This window comes from Rhineura floridana, chromosome 17, assembly GCF_030035675.1.
Source record: "Rhineura floridana isolate rRhiFlo1 chromosome 17, rRhiFlo1.hap2, whole genome shotgun sequence".
Classification (NCBI taxonomy): Eukaryota; Metazoa; Chordata; class Lepidosauria; order Squamata; family Rhineuridae; genus Rhineura; species Rhineura floridana.
The window spans coordinates 25,908,827-25,935,232 of record NC_084496.1 but is presented as its reverse complement, the minus strand read 5'-3'; the positions used below and the strand labels follow the sequence as shown (position 1 = coordinate 25,935,232).

Here is a 26,406-nt window from a genome sequence, read left to right as displayed (position 1 = left end):
GCACTCCATCAGCTCTGCTGGAAGACTGGCTCCATCAGGCACCTCCTACCCCTGAAATGTTTCTATAACAGTTGGTCATTATAAGAACTATAGAAGAATGGGTACTTGAGTTTGCTTTTTTCCTTTTCCTTCCCTGACCCCTTCCCCCTTGTGGGTCATGTTTTTTAGATTGTAAGCCTCCAGGCAGAGACTGTCTTGTCTTAATTGAACTGGCAATCCCACCCCATATATATGGTCTGCCTAGTAAACGTCGCAAGACGTCACCCTAAGAGTCGGAAATGACTTGCACTACAAGTGCGGGGACACCTTTACCTTTTTTTAAGCCACTCTGCAATCCATTTTGGCTGAAGAGGGGGGTACAAATACAATAAATAAATAGTAATAAACACTTGCACTACAGAGAATCTTCTCTCTATATTTATTTATGTATTTATTGTATTTATATACCGCCCCATAGCCGAAGCTCTCTGGGCGGTTTACAATAACTAAAAACATTAAAAACAAATATAAAAACACATCTTTTAAAAACTATTTAAAACACAATTTAAAACGTATACACATTACAAGGGCAAATGAGGCAAGATGAAATGCACCTTCCCTGTGTGGGGCTGCATAGACTACAAATGCTCACCCATAGACTCACCAAGGAAAGTTCTATCCACACATTATCGCCGAGCAGTAGTTCAGGTCTTCTCATACACCCACTTTCTCCTGCGACCTGGATCATGCAAAGCGTCCCTCAGCTTTCCTTCCCATGTTAGTTGAAGCTCCTTACAGATCTGCCAAAGAAGTCATTGAAGCGGCCCCAGCACAGATCTTGCTTAATTCTGACCCTGCTTAATGCGCCAAAGAGGAAAAAACTGAGAAGGCTGCATATGACTGTAGAATTGTATCCCAAATGAGCTATCAGGACTGCAAAACCAAAGTGAACCAATTCAAAGATTGTTGGGGATGAATCCTGTTTTTAATAGTTGTAAATGGAATTCCGAAAAGGTTTATGCAGTTTCAGAACTACATGGGTTAGTCTGTGGGATTGCTATGGGACTGAAGAAAACGTGATAACCTCCTATGTGTCCTTTTTATTGAGTTCCACAGAGTACTCCATCTGCAGTGATCCTGTATGTCCAAAACGGCTAAAGGAAATGAAGCTTTCAACAATTTGTATATGATAAGTATACTATTTCATTATCAATTGTTCCACTAGCTCAACTGGATCAGCATTTATTGACCAACTGTAAAAGTACAAATCTTTTGGCAAGGTTTTGAAGACATGTTTTTAGTAACATGCTATCAGGGATAATCATTCCAATTACAATAGTCTTGATTGCCTTCAAAGTGCTGTTTACACAGTCATTTGCGAACGCAGCGCTAACCAGAGGAACCAGAATGGAGGTTGCCCACAATGAGTCTGTACACTGTGTGCACAGAAATGCATTGCCAATACTGTTGGCACACAATATTCACAATCTTAGGGAAAATACAGCATTTTTTATTGGTTTGCGTTTTTACACATGCATTACAATAATCAACAAAAAAAATCAGTAAGGATCTCCAACATGGGAACAGCTAATTTTCTTAGCAGAATCTTCCTCCACAGCAGACAAATATAAAACTTTTAAAATCTTTAACCACACACGCACAAATAAAAATGTTAAACTCAGACATCACAAACTTAAGCTCGCCATTCTGTTTTTTAAAAGTTCATTTCTCTATTCCACGTTAAAATTAAAAATAAAATATATTAATGGTTTGTGTTTTTGTTCCCAGCAAAGGAGATTTATTGAAGTCTGTCCACAGTCGCCTTATGCAATTAAAAATAAAAAATTAACTCTACGGGGATAACAGAGGAAAGGCTAGCAGATGTTTATGATCAAAATAAATTATCCTAATTTCTGCACATTCCATTTCACCAGAAATTAGCTTCTTTACCTCTGTAATCCATTGACATAACACGTGCAAGTCTTACAGGAGCAAAAGCTACCAAGTTCCTCCTAGGCAGGGTTTACGGCTTCAGAGATTACGAATTGACCATGGCTGTCAGCATTCCTTGGCTGCAACACATCTCAGGGCATAATCCATCCAAACTTAATACTTTAAGTCCCATTGAAACCAATGGGAGAGACAGTTTTTCCCCACTGAATGAATGGGACTTAGAAGTGTTTTAACTTTGGCTGGATTATACCCTAAATTCATTTTACAACTGAATAAACAAGCTCTTGTACACAGTAGTAATTTAGGAACAGGATTTGGTAATGTGATCATGCCAGATAAAAAGCCAGATAAAAGAGCTGTAAAGCAACTCTACTTTTGCTTCCTTTTGATTTGCTACTGACAAAGAGGTGTTAATAAGTACACAAGAGTCCAATGTTGTTAGAAGTGCAAGGCATCAACACATCTTTGGATAACATGGATATAAATTCATGTTTATATCACCTTGCCTTCCTCCAAAATACAATACAGGGCCTATTAATGCAAATTAATAAATAAGTGTAAGCTACTGCTTTCCAGACAAAGCCTGAGCCCTAATATGTATCAGAAGAATACAGTCCAGTCTTGGCATACGTCCCTTGCTCCAGGTTTTTCACCAATACAAATAGACTGGCCTATTTCCGATGTCAAAACAGCCACTTCATTTTGTTTTTTAGCTGCATCAATGCTGGATAATGCAGGAATAACTCAAACAGGTCATTTTATAAATAATGTTAACCCATCCGTAGACTAATTGAGAGACAAATTCTCAGGATGCACGTATGCTCACCAGATGTCCCTCAACATGGGACTATTATGAAAGGGGTTGATAAATCCTCACTCACCAGGTAATAAACACTCCACTCCTCTAGCGTGATGTCAGAGGAGAAAGTCCAGAAGTCCTTCAGTACTCAGCATGTTGTTAAGCCCCCTGTTTAATGGCACTAATGTGCCACAGGATGTGCATTTTCAGAGGAAAGAGTCTTCCTGCTGAAGAATCTAGAGAGATCTCCATCAGGAGGAAGACTAAGGAGCTCGAAACCTATTGCAAATCAGCATAGTGATGAACACAAAGCCTTTCGTATATAATATAGTAGTGAACTCTCATTTGCTGAAGATACCTGAAATGCTGAACATACCTGTCCCCTTGCATCTCTGCCCTGGTACAGCCAGGCACCTATGCTGCTCTGTTACAGATAGAGCATCCAGGTTGACAGTTCAAGCAAGGATTTCCTTAAGCCGAAATGAGGAGTTCTAAGCTAGTTTCGAGATTCTGAAGAAGTTGGGCTGCGAACCGTCGACATCAGATGAGACTTGTAAGTCTTGCTCAGGCCTGTCATCCAGAACTTCAGGAGCTTCACATTGTCTTCTTCAGCAGCTCCCAAGATGCTCAGCAACTTCTGGGTGTCTTCTTTGGGCCTGCTGTCCACTTTGGTGAACTTAAAGAGGACCTTCACTTTACTGCAATGGGCAAATCAAAACAAAAATCATGTACAGCCAACTCCTTCAAGTAGTGGACTATCATGGAATATTATGTCTCAGAATGCAATACAGATTTCTCTCACATACCCATTTCAATGAGCAACAAGTAGATGTTTCTGTTAATAGCAATGGATTAAACCAAGTATGGGGAACCTTTTTTAGCCTGAAGGACACATTCCCTTGTAGGCAACCTCTGGGGGACAACTGCCAATGGTGGGTGGGGCCAGAGGAAAAAAATGGGTGGAGCAGTGACTCTTACTACTGAACAGCAAATGAGGCATTATAGCAGTTTAAGGTCACATTCCTACCAAGCAAAATTACTTAAGGAGGGAGCAGAGCAGGGCCTGTGCAGCCTGGGGAGGGGGCATGGCCTAGGGCAGCCTTTCCCAACTAGTGGGCCACCAGATGTTGTTGGACCACAATTCCCGTCTTTCCTGACCACTGGCAATGCTGACTGAGGCTGATGGGAGTTGTGGTCTAACAACATCTGGTGGCCCACTAGTTGGGAAAGGCTGGCCTAGGGAGAGTCTCAAGGGCCAGACAGAGTGGCCTGAAGGGCCACATTCAGCCCCAAGTCTGAGGGTTCCCACCGCTGGATTAAATGTTAAACTGGTGACTTTGTAATAAGCTTGAATGCAAGTGCAAACTACAGGGGTCATCCACTGCAGGGGGAAAAACCACTAAAGGAACCTTCTCTCACGCATGCATGCACACAGAACGAGTAAACTGTCACCATGGAGTTGCAGCCTGCAGTTTCGCCAGCTAAAAGGCAGATGCTCAGAGGACCAAATCAAGCCCTTCTAGGTAGTAGAACTCAAAAACGCTAGATTGGTAAGTGGAGTAGCCACTGGTCGCTGGTCCATTCACTGGCTGTGAATGAGCTACTGGGCTCAATTCAAGGTGTTAAACTAGCATATAAATCCCGAAAGGGCTTGGGACCCAAGTACTTAAAAGAGCACCTTCCCCATTATCAACCATTTCAGACCCTACGATCAGCAGGGGAGGCTGTGTTGATGGTGCCGCCACCAGCAGCTCCTCGGTTGGCAGCGACCTGGGACAGGGCCTTTTCAGTGGTGGCTCCCCATTTGTGAAATGTCCTCCTCCATAAAGTGTGCCCATCTCTGTCATTAATGACTTTTAGGAGGAATTTGAAAACATTCCTGTTTACCCAGGCGTTTTATGGCTGAAGGAGGCTGTTCCTGGCAGCCCTGAGATTATTGGATAAAATAATGTTTTTAACTACTGTATAACTGACTTTAGAATTATTTTTAAATTTTTATTTTGTTGATGCGTTTGCTGCACTGGGTTCCTTTGGGAGGAAGAGCAGGATACAGATTAAATACATAAATAACAATTAACCTTGACCAGGATCCCAAACAATTAGGCAACTAGCTTTCCATGTTTAAGAGTGCTTTGAGCTTGGCATTTCTCAAAACGGCCTTGCCCCATCTCCCATCTATGCCATGTGGCAAAGAGTTTTGGAAACTGAAAGGATTTCACAAACATTGCCCTGAGGAAGGAATGGGGCACTAAACTATTCCTTTGGATCCCAGGCCTAGTCCTTTTAAAAACAACAGTGCTGGCCTTGTATTATTTCAAGATAGTCATTGTTTTGGCAGTGGCAATATGAATGCGCTTTAAAATGGTCTGATAAAACTGAAGGTTTTATAAAGCCTTTGAATACCAGCTGCTGGGAATCACAAGTAGGGACAGTGCTGTTGCACTCAAGTCTTGCTTGCGGGCTTCCCCTAGGCATCTGGTTGGCCACTGTGATAAGAGGATGCTGGACTTAGATGGGTCTTTGGCTTGATTCAGCAGGGCTTTCCTTATGTTCTGAATTCACTTACTTCATCCACTCCTCCTTAAGGCAAACAAGGCACTGGTCCACCACATCCACTGAGAGGTTCTGGTTTGTCAAGGCGGCTTCAATCTTGTTCAGGATGGTGGGACCAACTGCAGCCAAAAAACAAAAAAACCCCACAAATGCTTAGCTTGGTGCTCCAACATTCCTACAATTAATCCTTGAGAAGTAGGCAATGTGGGATTTTTAACTTTTTTTAAAAGTGTATTTACAAAATATTGTAATAGTCAATGGATTTTCATTCAAAACGTCTATTACACCCAGTTAGCAACTTCCTCAAAATGCACCTTTCCCTTTGGCACAACCCCCTCAGTTCCCATGTCTTACTATAAGGAAGCCTGTAACTGAAGCAACACATTATTTCCCCATTTGTCCTGCCTCAGGTTATTCTCAGTGGTGGCCCCCGAATTATGGAACAATCTCCCTGATGAGATATGCCTGGTGCCAACATTGTTGTCTTTTCGGCGCCAGGTTAAGACCTACCTCTTCTCCCAGGCATTTTAGCATTTTAGCATTCTAGTATTTTAGCATTTAGCATCTTAGCATTTTAACATTTCAGTATTTTAGTTTAGTATAGGTCTTTTGGAAATTCAATGAACTATATTTAAATTGCTTAATGTGTGGTTTTAATTGTATGTTGATATTTTGATGTTGTAAACTGCCCAGAGAGCTTCGGCTATGGGGCGGTATAAAAATTTAATAAATAAATAAATATAAATTCCCTTCCCCTGTTGTCTTCTGTCTCAGATTTTAGACTGTAAGCTTGCTAGGGCAGGGACTTGTCCTCTTTGTAAAGTACCATATAAATAAAGAAAAACAGCCACCTCTAAGCAACTCACAACGAATGCCCAAACCCATTTAGGGTAATTATACATAGATTGCTATCAAGATCTCCTCCGCATTATTTATATCCCATTTAATTGCCAAGACAACTTCTAAGCAGTTTACAAGTAGAAAAACAATTACAAAACAAACATTATTAAAACACAATAAAACAATTTCATCCTATCTGGACAGTGATGATCTCGCCTCTGTTGTCCACGCTCTGGTAACTTCTAGATTGGATTACTGTAATGCGCTCTACGTAGGGCTGCCCTTGGAGACTGTTCAGAAACTTCAGCTAGTGCAAAATGCGGCAGCCAGGCTGTTGACAAGGACCAATCGGTCTGCGCATATAACACCTGTCCTGGCTCGCTTGCACTGGCTACCCATTTGTTTCCGAGCTAGATTCAAGGTGCTGGTGTTGACCTATAAAGCCTTACACGGTGTGGGACCGCAATACCTTGTGGAACGCCTCTCCCGCTATGAACCTACCCGCTCACTTCGTTCAGTATCTAAGGCCCTCCTCCGGGTACCAACTCACCAGGCTGACCGGAGGACTGTTAGCAGAACTAGGGCCTTTTCTGTGGTGGCCCCCGAATTATAGAACAGCTTACCGGAGGAAATACGCCTGGCGCCCACGGTTCTTTCTTTTAGGCGCCAGGTTAAGACCTGGCTGTACTCCCAGGCATTTTAATGTTCAATGTTTTATGTTTAATGTTTTAGTTTAATGTGTTCCTTTCTGTTACTGATTTTATTCTATATTGTATTTTAATCTCGTTTTGTACACCGCCCAGAGAGCTATTAGCTATGGGCGGTTTAGAAATGAAAATAAATAAATAAATAATAATAATAAATAAAACAAAAGTTCACTGTTAAAATGTAGAATAAAACAAACACGTTAAAGAAGCTCAACAAAAGAGTTAAAGCACCAATTAAAACAGGCGATCCACGGCAGAAGATCAGGGGAATGCTTGTCTAAACAGGTCCTTCTTCAAGAGCTGGTGGAACCCCAATACCAATGGGACCTCTCATATTTCAGCAAAGAGGGCATTCTACAACACTGTTGCTGATTCAGAGTCAACTTCAAATTATGGTTATTTATTTATTTATTTAATAATATTGCTCCATCCCATGGGCTCAGTGACTTGCAGAAGTATTTTTAAATGTTCACAGCCCTGTGCTCCAGTGGCTCACAATCAAAGGCAATCAAATTGTTTGGGGGACAAAAGGGGCTTTGCATGCAGGAGGTCCAAGGTTCAATCCCTGGCAACCAGGTAGAGACCCTTGTCTGAAACCCTGGAAAGCCACTGCCAGTCAGGGTAGACCATACTGAGCTAGATGGACCAATGGTTTGACTCAGTCGGAGGCAGCTTTCTGTGTTCCTGACACTAAAAACAGATTGTTTCTGTAAAACACCCATGCTACTCCATAGGTAACCAGTTCCAAAAGCCATCCAAAAGGACAATTGCTTTTTGTCAGCAGCCCCCTATTAAATGGCTTTTTAAAAAAAGGTACTACAGTTAATTGGGATGGGTGATGGTTTCTCTGAAGCTCTGCCCAGGAGCTATATGGATCTGCACTCCAAGATCCTAGAATGGGCTTCCATGACCTTCATAGATCCCTGACCTTCTCCCCAAAGCTGGTGAAACCTCCAGCGCTAGCACCTACTATCAATCACAATGGGAAAAGGTGCTGCAGGCAACCAAGCAGGAGAAAGCATGTGAACCTGGGATACAGCACCATCATCGGAAAATGGGCCTCTCTCGCATATTAAAAAGGTCCAAGGGCAGGAATACTATTTACTCATCGAGCGGAACAGAACCAATTTCTCCTAAGCTACCCCTACGTCAAAGCTGGCAATGCATGGCTCCATGGGTGTGCAAGAAAAAAAGCCAAAACCACAGTACTGGGTTCAGAATTCAGTTTCCCAAGAGCCTCAGTTAGCATTAAAGGAAAGAGGGGAGGGAAAGCAAAAATTTCTAGCCCTTATGACTAATGAAAGTGTGAGGACAACACCTGATGAAATCTCAGCAACTCCTCAGTTTTCTGATTTAAGATTTCCAGTGGTCCAAGGGAGGGCTTCAGTGACCTTCAGAGCTCCTCGACCCTCTTCCCCACGGCTGATGAAACCAGAGGTATGCACAGGATTGTGCAAATGTGCTCTACTTGCGTAACACGGACAGGTTGCAGGTGCTCAGTGTCATCAGCAAAGAGCTTACCTAGCCCGGTATATGATGATGCCAGTGGCCAGAAAACTCAGCTAGGTTCAGACGAAACATATGTGTTTATGGACACACGTATTCCAGGCCACGAACAGGTCTTTTTTAACACACCTAGGGTGCTATTCAATTAAGTCCTACTCAGAGTACACCCACTGAAATGAATGAACCTCAGTTAGCCATGTCCATTACATTCATTGGGCCTACTCTGAGTAGGACTGTTCTCCTCCAAAGAAAACATGTCAGGTGTCTCTCTGATTTAGCACAGCGACATGAACTTTGTCAGCCATTTTGACCATCAGTTTAGCAACCAAACCACAAATGGCTTCATCTCGACAGGACACCCTGCTTACCTCTGTCTGCTGCCACAGGGCTTCCACTGGTGACCACAAATTCGTATTTGCTGAGGGGCTGCTCATCATCAAACAAGACCGGGTACAGGCTCGACCGTGTGGCAGTGCGCACTTCAACGAGGACAGTGAACTCTAGGACAAGAGTGAGAGCCAATCCATACCATTACACTAGAGTTTCAGAAAGAGTTAAGTCGCCACAGTGGAGCGCCTGAGATGCCATGTCTCTAAATTAGTCACATGATAATTAGTCACCACACTGAGAACCAGTGTAGTAGAGTGGTTACAGCAGGAACGCGGAACTGGTGGATCTCTGGATGTTGCTGGACTGGCTCTCCCACCATCCTTGACCATTGAGCATGGTGTTTCCAAAGTAAGTCCTACTCACTGCAGACCCATTGAAATTAATTAACATAGCAAACTTAGGTCCACAAATTTCAGTGGGCTATGAGAACAGTAAAGCCCCACTCATATGGGGGGTTTCATTCCAGACCCCGGCCTAAAAGCGAAACCCGCCAAAAAGCGGAACTCATTCAATAGAATGTCGCCCAACACCTGAAAAATGCCGTAAAAGCAGAACAAGCGCCATATGAGTGGCCGTATGAGTTTTCTATTGAAAGCCGCTGTATTAGCGGAATGCCGCAAAGCGGGCCACCGAACAGCGGGACCCTACAGCTGGTATAGCACAGTGGGGGGGAGAGCCTGGCTGGGCGTCCAGAGTCTGTGAGTTCAAATCCCCGCTCGTATCTCCTGGGTGTCAAGGGCCAGCTAAAGATCACCGCACAGTGAGTGGCACAGGGGTTACGTGCCCTGCCACCTGTGCAGTCATGGACAAGTGGCATAGTCGCAAGGAGCCCAGTTGCCCCCCAGCTGGCAGTTGCAGACAAGGAAGGGGCTGGCTTGTGCAGCGGTGGCAAGCTGAGCCAGCCCCTAGCCAGCTGGGGAGGACTAGCCTCAGAGGAAGGCAATGGCAAACCCCCTCTGAATACCGCTTACCATGAAAACCCTATTCATAGGGTAGCCATAAGTCGGGATCGACTTGAAGGTAGTCCATTTCCATTTCTGCTCTGAGCATAACTAACATTGGATTCTACTAGACAAATATTGTACGCTTTCTCTTCATGGTCTTTTGGAGACCCTATGCAAAATCATGCAAATTTAAGAAGATCTGTTTTAGTACTACCAGATCCAACTTTTACTCAGACCCCTTTGGAAAGCAAAGGTGCAACCAGAGAGGGTAGTGCCCACAGCAGTCTCTTAACATTCCAAATGTGCCCACAGGTCCAAAAAGGTTGGCAACTCCCTTTTGCTACCTAATCCTTTTGACTGGAGATGCCAGGATTTGAGCCCTGACCCTTCTGCATGCAAAGAATGCCTTCTACCACTGAACTACGATCCATGGTTTATCATTAGACTGTCCTTCATTCAAACTAATCTCCAGAGCAGGGTACAGCAAATCAATATGATATAGATAAAATTGGAATAGATTTTCAGCACCAAATCTATTTAACATTTAGTTCCAGTCAAATATCCTGATTCTCCATCATTCTGATGACAGTTTTAGCTGAGAGTTTTAGAGAGTTTCAAATAAATTTTGGGGGGGGGAGAGATTGAGCAAAGCTGAAAATATATCCAGCAGGGAGATAATTTGCCATATACAATTCAGTTTACTGGAGGGATCAATTCATATTTCAGTTCTGCTAGAGAGGGCAGCCAAACTGCGGTAAGTCATGGGCAATGAAGGATATCAACAGTTTCCAGCCAATGACAGACTTAAATTTCATTCAAAATGACCAACTGTTTCAACAGAGCAGGGATGAGGAACCTCAGGCCCCAGGGCCAAATGCACCCCTCCAGGCCTCTCTATTTAGTCTCCAGGCCAGATTCCTCATGGCTCTGCTCCAAACTCTTCTCGAGAGCTTTTGCCTGGCTGGATGCAGGATAGAGAGATTTATGTCCATGTGTAGAAACCTCTAATTTTTGCACAGCTGAAATGTGGCGGACTAAACCAAAGGGTTAAGAGTCCCATCTGTGACTCCGTCAACTTTTGCCTCTTGCCACGAAGCCCCTGGAAGTTTGCTCACGAGGGAGCGCCGCTCTCAGAATGAAAAGGGCTCTTCACCCCTTCAACAGAGAATTAATGCGGGCACGGGAAGAAGAGGAGAGAGACGCTCTTACCGGATGATAATATGTGGGATGGGATTTGTACGTGGGGGCTCAGGCCCAGAAAGTTACACCGATAAGCCTCCTCATATTTGTCGCTGTACGGGATGATTCGAACGCAGCCCACGGGTAGCACGGTCTGCCAACGGAAAGACAACAGGTGAAATCCCAGGCACAAGCAGCAATGCTACCCAAGGTGGGTCTCAGTCCGGAAGAGGGCAAGGGCTCTGCCTGCCTTGCTCCCTCTTGCAACGTCAGGTCAGCCCAGCCACTCACTGCCAGAGGCCTCCCCACCCCCAAGTCCATCGGCACATTAAGATCCCGAATATCAGAGCTTGGAAAATTTACTTTTTTGAACTACAACTCCCATCACCCCCAGCCAGCATGGCCACTGGACTAGGCTGATGGGAGTTGTAGTTCAAAAAAAGTAACTTTTCCAAGCTCTGATTCCCGATAAGAGATGTCAGACGTCACTCTGGGGGAAGGGCCGTAGCTTAACGGTACAGCATCTGCTTTGTGTGCAGAAGGTCCTTGGCATATCCAGGTAGACTGGGAATGCCCCCCGACTGGAAGCCTGGAGAGCCACTGCCGGTCAGTGTGGGCGATGCTGAGCTGGATGGACCAATGGTTTGACTCGGTGGCAGGCAGCACTTCCTAGGTTCCTACCCGTAGGACGTCAAACGCAGACTGGACAAGGTCTGGGTCCTGTGCTTTCCAGATGACTTGGTTCCCCATGAGCACATGCCATGCCAACATGCGGAAAGCCGATGGCCCCAACACCTGAACAACAAGGAGGAGGAGGGGGGAAAGGCTGAAGGTGACCCTCATTTTTTTAAACTGCATCCTCTCAGCTTCTATCAGCCAACTTTGCACAGCGATCTTCCAACTCTGCTGCCAGCATTCTGGTAGTGCTTGCTCTTTGGCTTATTATTATTAATTTGGAATATTTATATCCGGCCTTGAGCAGCTCTCCAAATGGCTTACAAAAGATTATCGCAATAAAAAAAAATCAAGCTTAGTATCAGGAACAGAAATAACATGGGGCCAGAATCAGTCCAGTGACATTTCCTGCCCGCATCCTCGGTCTGCCCTTTCAGCCTCCGCCTACTAGGCAGCAGAGCCCACCGAGACCCTCTGAGGCAAGGGAGCAAGGCCCAGCAGTGGAAATCCACAGAACCCACAACAGCAGCAAATCTTCCTTTGCTGGCACTTGCCAAGCTGCATCTCCCACTCTGGTCACCTATGGCAAAAAAGTAGGCCTGAACCACTGCTTAGGGTACATCTACCCAGGAGCGTCCTGAGTTAGCACTGAAGTAGAAGAAAGCAGAAGGCGGCCTTCCAAAAAACATCGGGATGGGAAAAGGCCACCGTAACTCTCTCAGCCGACTCTAGGTTTGAAGGGGGCCCTCGGCACGGAGTCCTCTGGGGGACCCTTTTCACAGCAGCCCCTCTTTCCCCTACCCACTTTCTTTCCACCTGCAAAGGGAGGCTTGGAGGAGGGGAAGAAATGTTGCAGCAGAGATGGCGCACCAACAAGGGCCAGGTGGCCACCCGTGCAATTGCCTCCAAAGCCCAAAAGAGATGCCCATGTCCCCCAAGTGACTAAAAACATCTGGCACTACCTAGCCCTGGGCCCAACTCAAGGTCTTAAAAGCCCTAACCAGCTTGAGTCCCAAAGATCTGAAATATTACCTCCTCCTTTACAGGCCACCCCTAGGATTTAAGATTGGCAGGGGAGGTCTTACTGGCATTTCTGTTGCCCTTGGAGCTCCGGGGGATAATGGCACAAGAAAGGGCCTTCTCTGTGGTGGGATGTCTCTGCCCCCTGATGCACACCCAGCCCCAATACTGGGGAGTCTCAGAAAACATGCACAAGCGTATCTTTTTATCTAGGCTTTTGGGAATGTGCAATGGTGGTTATAGTCTTCAAATGTTTTTACTGGTTGACTGTTGTATTATTTTTATATATTGTCCTTCTGTATTTATGGCGATGTAACCTGACCCGGGACCTTTGGGGAAGGGTGGGATAATTAATACGCTTAATAAAAAATCTCCCCTGCACTGTCCCGTGGACCCTGATCATAGAATCAGAGAATAGTAGAGTCCAACCCCCTGCTCAATGACGAAGCAGGCACCCCAGCAGCATCTAAGATGTGGAGAGTGGGCACTTTCCACCGCCGTCCTCCCAGAACCTTCATAGAAGCCACAACCATGGCTACTAGCCATGATGGCTATGCTCTGCCTCCACAGTCAGAGGCAGTATGCTTCCGAATACCAGTTGCTGGAAACCACAGGAGGGGAGAGGGCTTCCCTGCTTGCGGTCATCCCATGGGCATCTGGCTGGCCCCTGTGAGAACAGGATGCTGGACTAGATGGGCCACTTAAAAAGAACATTAATGTTTTGTTATTGTCTATCAGTTTTCATTTATTTTCCAATGCCTCAGAGGCCTCTTGTCAGGCAGAACCTATAAATACACTGTAAATAAAATAAATAATGCTATCATGTTGTCTCCAGATAAGAGCATCCCAACAGTTGCCGCCCTGGGCTCCTGCCAGGAAGAAGAGTGGGATATAAATCAAATGATAACTAAATAAACAGTACCTGTCTCAAATGCCGCAGGGATCGGAAACACTGGTTCCTGGGTGCTACGTTCCAGTTACTGCAGTCGACCATGAGAGATGAATCAGTGGGACTTCTGATGAGCTCGCGGGCTTCTCTCACGTCATCCTGGCTTGGAGATTTCCCTTCTTTCTCCTCAGAGTTATCCCAGCCTTCCGACTCTTCCTCAAGATCTTAAAGGAAGGGAAAAAAGAGGAGAGGGAGAAAGAGCTTAATAATGGAAATTCTGTTTCAATGCTCATTCGGAAGAGAAAAGCAGCCATGCCTTAAGAGGCACCAGGCTGAGGCTCAGAGAGCACACCAATAGCAGCCTCTGTCTCTGTGTGTGTGGGTGTGAGAGAGACTATGTGTCTATTTTATATAAAAATATGTATACCACTATTTCATTTAAAAACTTCAAAGTGATTTACAAGTTAAAAACAAAACAAAAAAGTTAAAAATACAAAGGTCAAACTCAATCAGTTTTATTGTGCGGTCAATGACCCGTTATACATAACATTACATAGAGGCATTTAAAAGAACAGACAAATAAAATTTCAATAAAAAGTTTACAAATAAAAGCTATCATTGCAGAGGGTTAGTGATAATTTTGCCACGTATGGATTGGGCCAAATGGAGAAATTTGGCAACCCCAAACGAAATGGATTTGTTCTTACCACTTAGTAGGAAATGTAATTGGTCTGTAGATGTGCAATGAGGAGGAAGATATTTAAGTAAGGGATTTAAGAGCTTGTCTCGTGGGATGGTATAGAAGGGGCAGATAAAAAGGGCATGTGTAAGGGTTTCGATTTCGTTACAGGGACAGGAGCAAATACGTTGGTCTTGTGGGATGCCCCGATAGCGGCCTTCTAGAAGGGCTGATGTTAGGCAGTTAAACTTGGCCCTAGTGAAAGCTATTCTATAGCAAGGGCGGTCTAGGAACTCTAAGTATGGGGCAGGGAAAGGGGTAAAGAATCTCAAGCCAGAGTATAATGGGGAACAAGTTTTAGCAGCGTTAGCTATGTCCCGCTGGAGGTCTATGTCTCTTAATCTCCTATGTATGGTAGCTTTAATTATGTTTGGGTCTAAGGTAGTTAGTGATTCCCATGACATACCAAGGGAGGAAAATTTATGCAGGATCGATTTGGCCCAAGAGGAATTAAAGAGATCTAGTTGGATAGCAAAGGAATGTCCCTGTGTATGGTTGGAGGAGGCCATTTTGGCCCAGAAACACAGTGTACATGACCAAGCAAGGGATTCTAAGGAGGTCAAACTATTGCAAAAAGACATCTTAATTGCCTGCATAAGCCTGGCGGAATGGAAAGGTTTTCAGCAAGTTTATATTACATTTATGTAAGAGAGGGTTGGCTGGGTGCCTGCACTTTGGTTTCCAGCCGGCTCACCACCACCCATGGTAAAAATAAATAAATAAATAAATAAAATTAAAAAACCTCAATACAAAAAAACCCATTGGGAGGAGGCAGGGGACTTGGTGGATGCCACATTGGGGACCCCAATGAAACAAGAGACCAAGGTGGCACTTATTAATTGGTTTGCATTTATAGTCCATCTTTTTTCCAACATGGAACTTCGGGTGGCTTACACAGGGTTCCTGGTGGTCTCCCATCCAGGTACTGACCAGAACCAAGTGTACTCAGCTGCTGCAAAGCTGCACTTGTCAGGCACATTCAAGGCCATGGTCTGGGACTCGACCTGCCTCCACGGAGCCTGCAGAGAGGCTACATCTCCCCTCCTCATGACAATCCTGTGAGGTAGAAAACTCCGAGTCTGATGGCTGAGCAGGGATTTGAACCTTCATTTCCCCAGGTCAAGCTCACCACACTGCCCATGACCCAATTATGGCTCCAAACAATGGAAATTCATTCCTTTTGGGTAGGAGGGGAGGGAGAGAGATAGGGGGAGGCCAACGCAAAAAAGGTGGCGCTCTTCCACCAAAAGCGCTTTCCAACTCAAGCAGCTGGACCCCTTACCAGCGAGTTTTTCCATCTGAACAAGAGTGTCCTCGGTAGGTGCCCCCTCTAGGAGCTTCTCTGTGAGTCGGCTACCACATGCCTTTAGGAGCCTGAGTTAAAAAGGAGCCAAAAGATCAGGACAGATAGCGCAGTAAATACCACAAGAATGATCATGCCTAAGTCCTTGGTCTCAGCAAAATGTACATACATAGCATTCATGAGTGTATCCATGTGTTACAGCAGGAATGGGAAACCTGTCACCCTCCAGATGTTGCAGGACTCCAACTCCCATCAGCCCCAGCCAGCACAGCCAATGACAGGGGTTATGGGAGTTGCAGTTCAGCAACATCTGCAGGGCTACACAGATCCCCCATCCTGTGACTTCTGATGAATTATCAAAATGCCACAAAATGCAAAGATGTGCCAAAAAACATTGACACGGTCTGCTAAGTGAGACTGCCAGTATTCAACACTGTACATCTGGACAAGCAAGGAAATACACTATCAAAGGCTGGTATTCACAAAGGTCATCAGCATTCACATGTGAATGGTGGAAATTTCCCAAAATTTTGGACACTCTCTGTCATGGACATATAATATGCATAAATAGCACTAAGAGCTCAAATTGTTCAAAACTGACAGACCAACCATCTAGCACTTTAGTTGGTCTATCAGTTTTGAACAATTTAAGCAGTTTGATGGGAGTCAATTTTAATTGGTGGTGCTGAGAGTTAAGGGTACACTCGAGTTATCTACCGGAGACATTTTGCTTGCTATTGTAATACAGAACAAAGGATAAGATTTTAAAAGCCTTTCATTCTAATAAAGAGTTCTCATCCCTTTGCTTCTTTAATCCAAAAAGACATCTATAGGAAGGTCTTGATAATATATGAATAACTGCAAAAATGGAGCCTCCATGTTTCAAGGCAGTGTACCTCCAAATACCAGTGGGGAATAGGGGTGCTATTGCTTCATGCCCTTCTGATGGCCCACTGTGCAAAGCAGGAAGCTGGACTACATGGATCCTTGGTCTGATTCAGCAAGGACCTTGTTATGAATTTATTTAAAATTTAATCAAAACAATCAAATCAATGCAGTTGATTATTCAGCTAGGAACTTTTCTTTGCAGTTAAAAATGCCGAGGTGCTACACTAAAGACACATAAAGTACGTTACCAAGCAAAGGAAGTATGGAGGCATGCCCACAGGTTTTCATCATTAGTCAGAGAGGTAAGAGAACGTGCTGCATTTCCATTCCGCTGGTGTAGAAAAGGTGTAAAGGCTGTATTCATGCGCTGGGCGCGCTGGGGACACCCATACTGCTCAGCTTCAAAGACCTATATTAGAAACAAGCAACGATAAATCATGGGGGGGAAACATTCAAAACTCACCAGAATTAGCACTCTATTTATTTCTAGGAGAAAAAGAGGATGTTACACGCAAAACCGTTAGTTGGATATTTAGTGGCTGCAGCAGGAATGCTGACAGTCAAGTTTTGGAAAGAGCTGAATGGAATTTCTTTGGCAAATTACACAGCGCTGAAGGAAAGAAGGGAGACACGATGAACTGGAGGACTTTTATTGCATTCACACAAGCAAAGACACTGTAAACCTGGGCCAAAAGCATTCAAACACTGATGGATTGCCTAAGATTTTGGTTTCCAATGTGCATATTTTATATGCTTTATCCTTAAATGATCTTGCATGAAACTTTTCATTTGCCACAAATGCTGTCTGGATGCTTCTTTTGCTTTTATATTTGCTTACTGTTTCTCCTTTATTGATAATTTATTGGGTTTTTTACTTCATTGCGTTATCTGTATTTAACTAATTGGTAAACGCGAGAACGAATTAAAAAAATTAATGGGGGGAAAAGAAAAGAAACACACAACAGTAAAAAAACAACAACACTGGAAGAGAAGGATTTTCAGGAACTTTAAAAAGCCTGGGTAGATCTCTTTGACTCACTCAGAGCCAAGGTATTAAAATCTGATGATGTTGGGAAGCACATCTGTCTCCAGGAATGCAAGAGGCTTTCTGGGTTGCACAGTGAAGAGGGGACACAGAAACGCGACAATTGGCCCAGAGAGCGTAACGTACGTGGAGACAGGAGGAGACCACTGCAGTGCGTTATACGTGGGGCTGCCTTTGAAAATGATCCGGAAACTGCCGCTAGAGCAGAATTCAGAGGCCAGATTGTTGACTGGGATAAGTCAGTCCACACATATAACACCAATTCTGGCAAGGCTGCACTGGCTACTGATTAGTTTCCAGGCTCAATTCAAAATGCTGGTTTTGACCTATAAAGCCTTATGTGGCTCAGGACCTCAGTATCTCAAGGACCACCTTTCCCTGTAGGAACCGACCCACACCCTGCATTCATCATCAGAGACCATTCTTCGTGTGCCTTCTCCACGAGAGGCTCGGAGGGAGGCAACATGAGAACAGGCCTTTTCAGTGGTGGCCCCATGGCTATGGAATGCTCTCACCAGGGAGGCATGCCTGGTGCCTTTTTTATCCATCTTTAGGCACCAGGCAAAGACCTTCCTTTTCACTCAGGCCTTTGGCCCTTGATATGTGCTGCCTTATTCCTTTTTGTTTGGGTTTTAAGTTTTTATACTGTATGTTTTTTAAAAATTTGTTTTATATTGTATGTTTTAAATCTGTTTTATATTGCATGTTTTTTAATCTGTTGCAAGATGCCTAGAGACCATTGGGGATGAGGTGAGCAAGAAATGGAATAAATAAATAATGTAGAAAGGCAGCTGAGTTCTGCAAATATATTCAAAGTTTTGTTTTGAGAAATCTGGGGGCAATGTTCCATGCTGCAAAACTGCGTTTAGATTGGTCAGGCTATGAGAGCTCTTTGGATCAACTGTACAAATGTTAACCTTGTGGTAAAATGGCAATGAGACAGGAGACCAGTGGCTAGGACTGCTTAAAGCAAATTGAACCATTTTTATGTTCCCACATTCCCCTGAGCTTACTGAATTTACAAAGATTTTCAATGAGAGTCTAGAAGCTCCTGTATCAAGCTATGAACCAGAAGTCCTTGGATTCAAATTCCATTACGCTCACTAAGCCGCCTTAATCAAACCACTCACTCAATCCCAACATTTTCATCTGTAGGACAAGGACAATACTACCCACCTACTTTACAGGATTGTTGTAAGGATTAGATGTCAGTGAAGCGTTTTGAACACGTTCACTTCATTTATTTGTACTCTACTTTTTTCCACCTAAAATTCACAAATCATAATATGAAATAGATCCAGTAACAGAATGACACAGACTCTTATCCTTTTGGTTCAGGCTCAAAACGTTTGTTTGTCCAGGCATTTTAAGTGTTGTCCTATAGTGTTTTTACCGCTTTGCAAAGCTGTTTTAAAATTCGGTTTTATGGTTTATAGTTTACAAGTTTTATTCATTGTAGCTCCAAGGAGAACGTTCCACCAAAGAAAGGATGTCTTACCCCCTAAATCTGTTCTAGGGGTTCCCACAACCCTCCGGAGCAGATTTGTGGCCAGCACGGAGGGAGGAGAAGTCCCACTGCACTAGCAATAATCCTTGTGCAAGTGCTTTCATTTAGTCGAATGCCACCCTATGGTTGCATCTTTACTGGCATGACCATCTTGGGTCTCATTTTTGTACACAGTCCTGATTATCTAAGTGATAAAAAGCAGTTCATTATGAAATTCATTATTTATCTGCTAAATCAGGTGTAGGGGGCACCAGTGGCCCTCCGGATGTTGCTGGACCACGATTCCCATCATCCCTGATCATTGGGCACACTGGCTGGGGCTGATGAGAGTTGGAGTCTAAGAACGTACCGAGGGCCACAGGTTCCCCACCCATGCTAAAATTTATACAAGTGATTAATATCTTTACAGCACAAACTGAGGCCATAGCCACCTGTCTCTCCCGCCCCCGGCTTCCACTTCCAAACATGCCCACACCTTAAGTGCTTTGCCCTGAAGCTCGTCAATGATGCCTCTGATCTTCCCCAGCAGGAAAGGCCAAGAGTTGATGAGGTAGATGCGGTCCATCATAATGGTGATTATGCTGTACCAGCGCTGGAAGCCACGCGCCAGGCTGTCCTTGATAAAGAAGGTGTGGCTGAACACAAAGCCATGCTGCTCATCGCCAAAGAAGATGGGGCCTTCACGTCCCGGACAGACCTAGCGAGGGCGGGCAAGAGAGCAAGTGAGAGCGTAGGAACAGCTAATAGTTCTCAGATGCCAAGAGGTGACGCTGAATGAAAATTTCCCTCTGGCTTTGGGGTGAGGCTTCAGCGCCTACATTTGCTGGATATAAATACATTTGAATATAAGAAAATAAATTTGGCAGTGCAAGATCAGATACAACCATACTAGTTCCCCGGTACAATCTACAGCGGCAATAGGGAAACTTTTGAAGCCCGCGGGCCACATTCCATTCGAGGTGACCTTCTAAGGGCCACATGCCAATGGGGGGCGGGGCCAGAGGCAAAAGTAGGTGGAGCAACCAATGCAAATTTTATTTTTGCACAGTAGGCTAGGTTCTACACAAACACACACTCACACACCCCTTTCAGTCCTTCATCCAGACAAGCCAGAGGCATCCTCTGTTCAGGAACGCATTCCAGCAAGGCAAAAAACACAGGAGGGTGTGAAGCAGAGCTGGTGAAGGGCAAGACTAACGACAGGGTATAGCCTGGGCCCCCCCCACTACCAACCCAAATAATGTTATGGAATGCTTTGGTTAATGAAGCAGGATTAATTTATATTCGAGTTAACACATCTTTTTGCTTTACAATGAAGCTGAACGTTGGAAGATTCAGGACAGACCAAAAAAAAAGTACTTCTTCACACAGCGCATACTTAAATGATGGAATTGACTCCCACAAGAGGCAGCGCCAGCCGCCAACTCAGATGGCTTTAAAAGAGGATTAGACAAATTCACGGAGGATAAAGCTATCAATGGCTACTAGCCATGCTGGCTAAGCTCTGCTTCCACAGTCAGAGACAGTCTGCTTCTGAATGCCAGTTGCTGGAAACCGCAGGAGGGGAGAGTGCTCTTGCACTCAGGTCCTGCTTGCAGACTTCCTGTGGGCACCTGGTTGGCCACTGTGAGAACAGGATGCTGGACGGGTGGGCCACTGGCCTGATCCAGCAGGCTCTTCTTATGTGCTGGAGATAATTATGTATAAAACTTTCTTCTTCTGTTAAATAAAATAATCATTTCATTATAGAGTAATTACTGTAAATGCTTTCACAGAAAGCGTACATCAGTTTAATTCACAAGCTTTGCAATTGGGAGGTAGGCAAGCTAGAGATTTTATGACACAGAAGCCACTAGGACAGCATGGTGTAGTGGTTACTGTGCCAGACTAGGACCAGAGAGATCCAGGTTCAAATCCTCACTTGGCCATGAAGCTCCCTGGGTGACTTTGGACCAGTTCTCTCTCTTGCAAGCCAGCCTATTGTTTGTTTAAAGCATTTACCCCCACCGTTAGCCACTCTGAGAATCTTTTTGGTTAACAAAAATCAGTAGGAAGACAGTCCATACCCTCAGGCTTGCAATCTAGAAGTCATGACACACAAGAAAAAACGGATGGGAAGGGAGGAGGACAAAAGCAAGCTCAGGCAACAGTGCCTAAAGTTACTGTTCATCATGTGGTTATATAGTTCTACCTATGCAGATTCTGGCTGTCTTAAGAGAGCAAACCCTCCCCAGAAGGTCCCCCCCTCCTTCTCAATCAGATCTGGAACAGATGACCACAACCAGGCCAGGGGTGCAGAGCTGCTTCTGCCACACAGTTCTTTCCACCAGATGAACAACTTGATGGCCTACTTTAGAGGACTGTTATAAGTATAGTAAAAGAAACATATAACCACCCTGATTCCTTGGAAGGAAGGGCAGAATAAAAATGTAACAGATAAAGCAGGACTCCTGCTGGGAGGAAGGGCGGGATATAAATCAAGTAATAGATAATAATAAATAAATAAATGCAAATTAATGCCTGAACCTAGAAAAGAAGGCTTGGACTACATGGTGGAAATCCAGAAAAACTTAGCAACAGGTTGAAAAAAATGGACACGTGAGCAACACATGCAAGGGAATACTGTCAAGGAGGACACACAGGTGGGGCCCTTAACTCCCTCCCCCTACTACACAAACCACAAGTTACTTTTGCACACAATTATAATAAAACTACACATACAAAAAGCATGGGTTTCTCTAGCACAAAATTGGTGTGTGTATTTACATAGGCAGCTGCCTTATCAAGGATGAAATTTAAGCTGTGTTTTAGAATATTTTTAACTGTGTCTTACAATATTTTTAACACTGCTTTGGAAAGTTTTTAATATGTTTTTTCTTTTATTTGTGTTAAATTGTTTTGTTTATGTTTGCCACCCTGAGCTCCTTTGGGGGGAAGAGTGAGATAGAAATTCTATTATTATTATTATTAATGCACATTAATGCACTTTAATGCACATTGGCAGCAGCCAATGTGGTGTACTAGTTAGACTGTTGGATTATAATTTGGGAGACTAGGGTTCCAATCCCTGCTCGGCCATGAAGCTCACTGTCTCTCAGCCTACCCTACCTCACAGGGTTGTTGTGAGGCTAAAATAGGGGAAGGGAGAACCATGTACACCACCTTGGGCTCCCTGGGGGAAAGACAGGATATACATGTTAATAAAAAAAGAAAACAAAATACTGCGTCAGACCATTGGTCCATCTAGCTTAATCCTGGCTACGAGCGGAAACAGCTCTTCAGGGTTCCAGATAGGGGACATTCCCAGCCCTAGCTGGATAAATGGGTGGCTGAACTTGGGACCTCTTGCGTGCAAAGCAGACGCTCTAGCCCTGAGCTACAGCCCTTCCCCAAATGCCGAAAGAGAGAGGTGATTATTTTTGTTAACACAGAGACCTGCCCATAAAAGCAATCTCGGCGTGTGGCTCACCTCACAGCTGAGGCTGCGGACACAGGCCTGCCGCACGATGCTGAAGAGCTGGGGGTGGTTTGGGTGCTGGTGGCTGACGTATTTGATTGAGGTCTCTTTGTCATGGCTGACGTAGCCTGGGTGCCCTGCGGGAAGAGAGCGGCACCCCTGACAGTGGGAAGAGAAGAAGGCGGCAGGAATTAGTGTTGGAATGTCAAACAGACAGCAACTTCCTTCTTTAGGAAAGGAAAAAGGAAACCTCTGCTTGTATGCCATAATAGCTGTAGCTCGTCAAAGGATTACTCAGCTAGCAACCTCAGAGTGGTGCTACCTGTGGTGCTATCCACATACAGGAGCACATGAAGTTCCCTTAAATACTGAGTCCGTCCATCCAGCTCAGTACTGTCTACACTGACTGGCAGGCTATTCGCCAGGGTTCCAGAATTAGGACATTCCCAGGCCTACCCAGAGATCCCAGAACCTTTTGCATGCAAAACAGGTGCTGTACCATTGAGCTACGGTCCTTCCCCAAAACTCATAGTAACATGGGAAGCAGTCTTCAATTGAGTCAGACCATTGCTCTATCTAGCCCAGTATGGTCTACACTGACTAGCAGCAGCTCTCTGAGGTTTCAGAGGGGGTCTTTCTCAGCCCTAGCTAGAGATGCCAGGGATTGAACCTGGGACCCACTGCATGCAAAACAGGTGCCCGACCACTGGGCTACAGCCCTTACCTTCATATCTATTTGTGAAGTCAAAGACAGATTTGGCTAATCATTTTGGATGCTAACAATGGCTGTACAGAGACAAAGGAAAAATCCAGTCACACAGATATGCAAAAGACTCACTCCTACCAGTCTAAATGAAAATAGCAGTTGGGGAGGCAAATGGAGCATCAGTCTTTGGAACCTGTAATGCTATTGGCTCAGCTGAGAAGGTGTTAAGGAACGTTTAAGAACATTCCAACTGCTCAGATGATCAATTATCAATACACGAGGCCCAAGCACAGATCGAATTGCTATAGAGAAAGGGCACAGCAAGAGAAGGGAGAAGATGCAAGAGCAGCTGACGGTCTTAATCTACTCGCCTCACACATATCTGACTTCTTGGGCCCTGGGCTGCTGGAGTCTGCGCTGGCACCTTCCGCTGGGCTGTGCGAGCGGATCCGGCTGCTCATCTGGATGCCTCCTTCCTCCTCTTCTGCCTGTTCGCTTTGGCTGGGGCTGTCTCCGCTTCCTGCCCCCTGCGGAAGAGGGGCATGAAGGACTTCTGTGCAAAAGAGGGTGCGAGGCCCATGCAGCTCGCAAAAGTGGCAAAGGACAACGATGGCATTCATTGCTGCTCCCCTGCAGGAATCAAGAGAGAAAAGCTGTTGATGGTGGCGGTTCTTGCGTGACACAGCATACGTTACTTTGGAGTTAAGTTGAGCAAGAAACTTCTCAGATGCATTAGATCAGGTTAAGAGTCTTTATTAAGACATTAGGGTCAACAGGCTTAAGAGTAAATACATGTAGAGTTTCTTCAGTCATCCCCCTTCCAGTACATCTCTCAAAGGTAAACACAAAAGACAACCTCTCAGTTCAGAGGCAATATACAGAAGACACAACTTACAGACTCTATTAGAACTTTCCCAGTTGCTATCTCACGTTACTATGACAACCGCTGGCCTTGGATGTCTGCTCTCTCTCAGGCCAGGAGATAACAGTTACTTCTCCAAACTTGCAGGCTTTATGGAAAACAACTAGAGACAGTAATGCCTATGGGTCAACAGCCCAACAAAAGCATGCCACAAAAATCAGATATCTAGTTCTTCCAGGACCTGCCTCAACCTTCCACTCCACGCCTTTCAAAAGATCCCACTGACCAGATCATTTCTAGAGTGGCAAAGAGGGGCATTTCCCACTCTCTACTCCCTGCATAAAAAAGCAACTCTTTTTCCCCTATACCTTATATTTAATTGATTTATGTCTAATATTTATATTCCATGAATAAATCAAGGCAGCTAACAAAACGAAACCATAATAGAGCTCCTTGATCAATCAATAAAATAACAGTAAAAAAAACCTGAATTTATATCCCACCGTTCAACCAAGGTGATCGAGACAGTAAACATGGTTCTCCTCTTCCCTCTTTTTTAATCCTCAGAACAACCCTGTGAGGTACATTAGGCTGGGGGGGGGAGCAAGGAGGGCAGCACCCAAAAACACTCCAGCCAGAGAGGAAAACCCTAGGGGCCAAACCAGCAGACAGTTAAAGCAGGATCTTTTTACTGTAGCCCAATAAAAATTCAATAAAAAATCCTACTTTTATTCTCTGCTGTCTGCTGGTTTGGCACCTTGAGGGTTTCACTCTCTTTGGCTGGAGAGATTAGCCTGAACCACCAATGATAGTCAGTTCATGAGTTTTGCAGCTCGGTAGGGACTTGAACCTTCTTCTTCCTCAGTCCTTGGCCAACACTATAATCACCACACCACACTGGGCCTCAGTACCAAGCAGAACCGCATCACTTAAATAATCCCAAAATGACAGTTACAAAAAGGAGAATATATATGATACGTATCAGAGATAGGTTGAGGACTTGCTGGCTTGTATCTAAGAAGTGCCAATCACCACATGGTGTCTGGCACCTCTTAGATACAAGCCGGCAAATCCTCAACCCATCTCCAGTACTTGTCCTACTCTGCCTTGGGGCTGCAAAGCTCCCCCGTCTTCTCAACCTATTCGCTCTTCCCAAACCCTATTCGTGAACTGGACCCTCCCCCTCTAAAGATCCTAGGCAGGTATGCAGCAGCAACGGATCAGCCTGTTGAGCTGCGTCCTGTCTTCTTATTTCTGCCCCCCTCCAGCTTTAACAGCATAATAAACCGATGTAAGCCATCCTAATAAAAAGTATCATCATCATCATTTATTACCTGCCCTTCAGCCAAAGGTCCCAGGGCGGGTTACAACAATTTTAAACTATGACATTAAAAACAACCTAAACATGGCAGCAAAAGGACTATTTCAAAATAAGTAAATGACTGGGGAGCACTCCCCACTTTGGTGGAGGCACCCGGTCCTGCTTCCTTTGAGGTCTAGACATGCTTACCCATGCTTCATCCAGAAGGAAATGTTGGCTAATACACAGTCACAGAAAATACCATACCCAGGAACCTTCTGACACGAGCATTACCAAAAAAATCCATACCTTTGTTCCCTCTTCAGGTGCCAAGCCAAGCTCCTAGCCCTGCGTGAGGGTTGCGTTCCACCGCAGGGCGAAAGGGAAGACCCTTAGCGTCGCCTTTTCTCCGTAACACGCATGCGCCTCTTCCCAGCCTTCTGGTCCTACCCAAGATGCCTGACACTGACCGCGCGGGAGGTACCATTAAGTCCGCTCTTCAAGGGAGGAATGGCCGAGCGCTAATTGCCTTTGTGAGGCCTCACGGAGAACAAGACTTGGACGGAAACGTGTAAACGACACATACACAAAAAGGCCCCGGTTCCCAAACCTCGTTTGATAGCTTTCCAGCCCTTCTCCACCTGCTCCTTCACTTCCAACCCCCTAGAATCGGCAAATGATCTACTCCTGGCGTACTTAGGCATAGAACGAGTGGGCGGATCTATCTGTAAAAGAGGGGGAGAAGAATGGCTCTCCAGTAATATACCCGCAGTTCGCAGGCCGAGCCGGGTGTACGTGCCGTCGAAGGGAGACACTGAGAATAGAAACTTGGGTAAGCGGGTTGGAAGAAGAGGGGAACAATTCGAGCAGGTGTCTCTGAGCCACTTCGCCTTCTTTCTCCCCCCCCCCGGAGATGTTAAGACCCGGCGAGCCCTGTGACTGTCATGTGATAGAAACAACAGTCTGCAACAACAGAGAGGTTGCCCTGGTGGCTCCTTAAAGGAGACCAGATGCATTGCGCAATGGGCAGAGCAGGCTGGAGGGCAAGTCTAGAGAGCGTGGCGCCTTGCAGAGTGTCGTCTGCGGATTTCTGTTGTCAGTGATAATTACCAGCCTCAGCAGAGGGCAGACCCCGTCCATGGGATCGCACAGGAAAGCTGCCTTG

General features: G+C 45.0%; 1 protein-coding gene across 3 annotated transcripts; it reads right to left on the bottom strand.

The window, feature by feature from the left end:
• Positions 1 to 1,468: 1,468 nt before the first annotated feature.
• On the bottom strand, positions 1,469 to 26,112 carry FLCN (folliculin). 3 transcript variants are annotated; one of them, XM_061600420.1, is made up of 12 exons: positions 25,551 to 26,109; positions 23,451 to 23,709; positions 22,386 to 22,532; positions 19,392 to 19,613; positions 16,613 to 16,773; positions 15,456 to 15,547; positions 13,468 to 13,658; positions 11,532 to 11,645; positions 10,881 to 11,004; positions 8,706 to 8,837; positions 5,298 to 5,403; positions 1,469 to 3,429 (listed from the first exon to the last, which is right to left on the bottom strand). In XM_061600420.1, exons 2-12 carry the CDS (start codon positions 23,697 to 23,699, stop codon positions 3,228 to 3,230), a joined length of 1,740 nt encoding a protein of 579 aa, XP_061456404.1. In that variant the 5' UTR covers positions 23,700 to 23,709; positions 25,551 to 26,109; the 3' UTR covers positions 1,469 to 3,227. The 3 variants fall into 3 exon arrangements, with proteins under 3 accessions (XP_061456404.1, XP_061456405.1, XP_061456406.1); XM_061600421.1 differs by lacking the exon at positions 11,532 to 11,645 and having other exon boundaries at positions 25,551 to 26,112; XM_061600422.1 differs by lacking the exons at positions 23,451 to 23,709; positions 25,551 to 26,109 and adding an exon at positions 23,098 to 23,118.
• Positions 26,113 to 26,406: the final 294 nt, after the last annotated feature.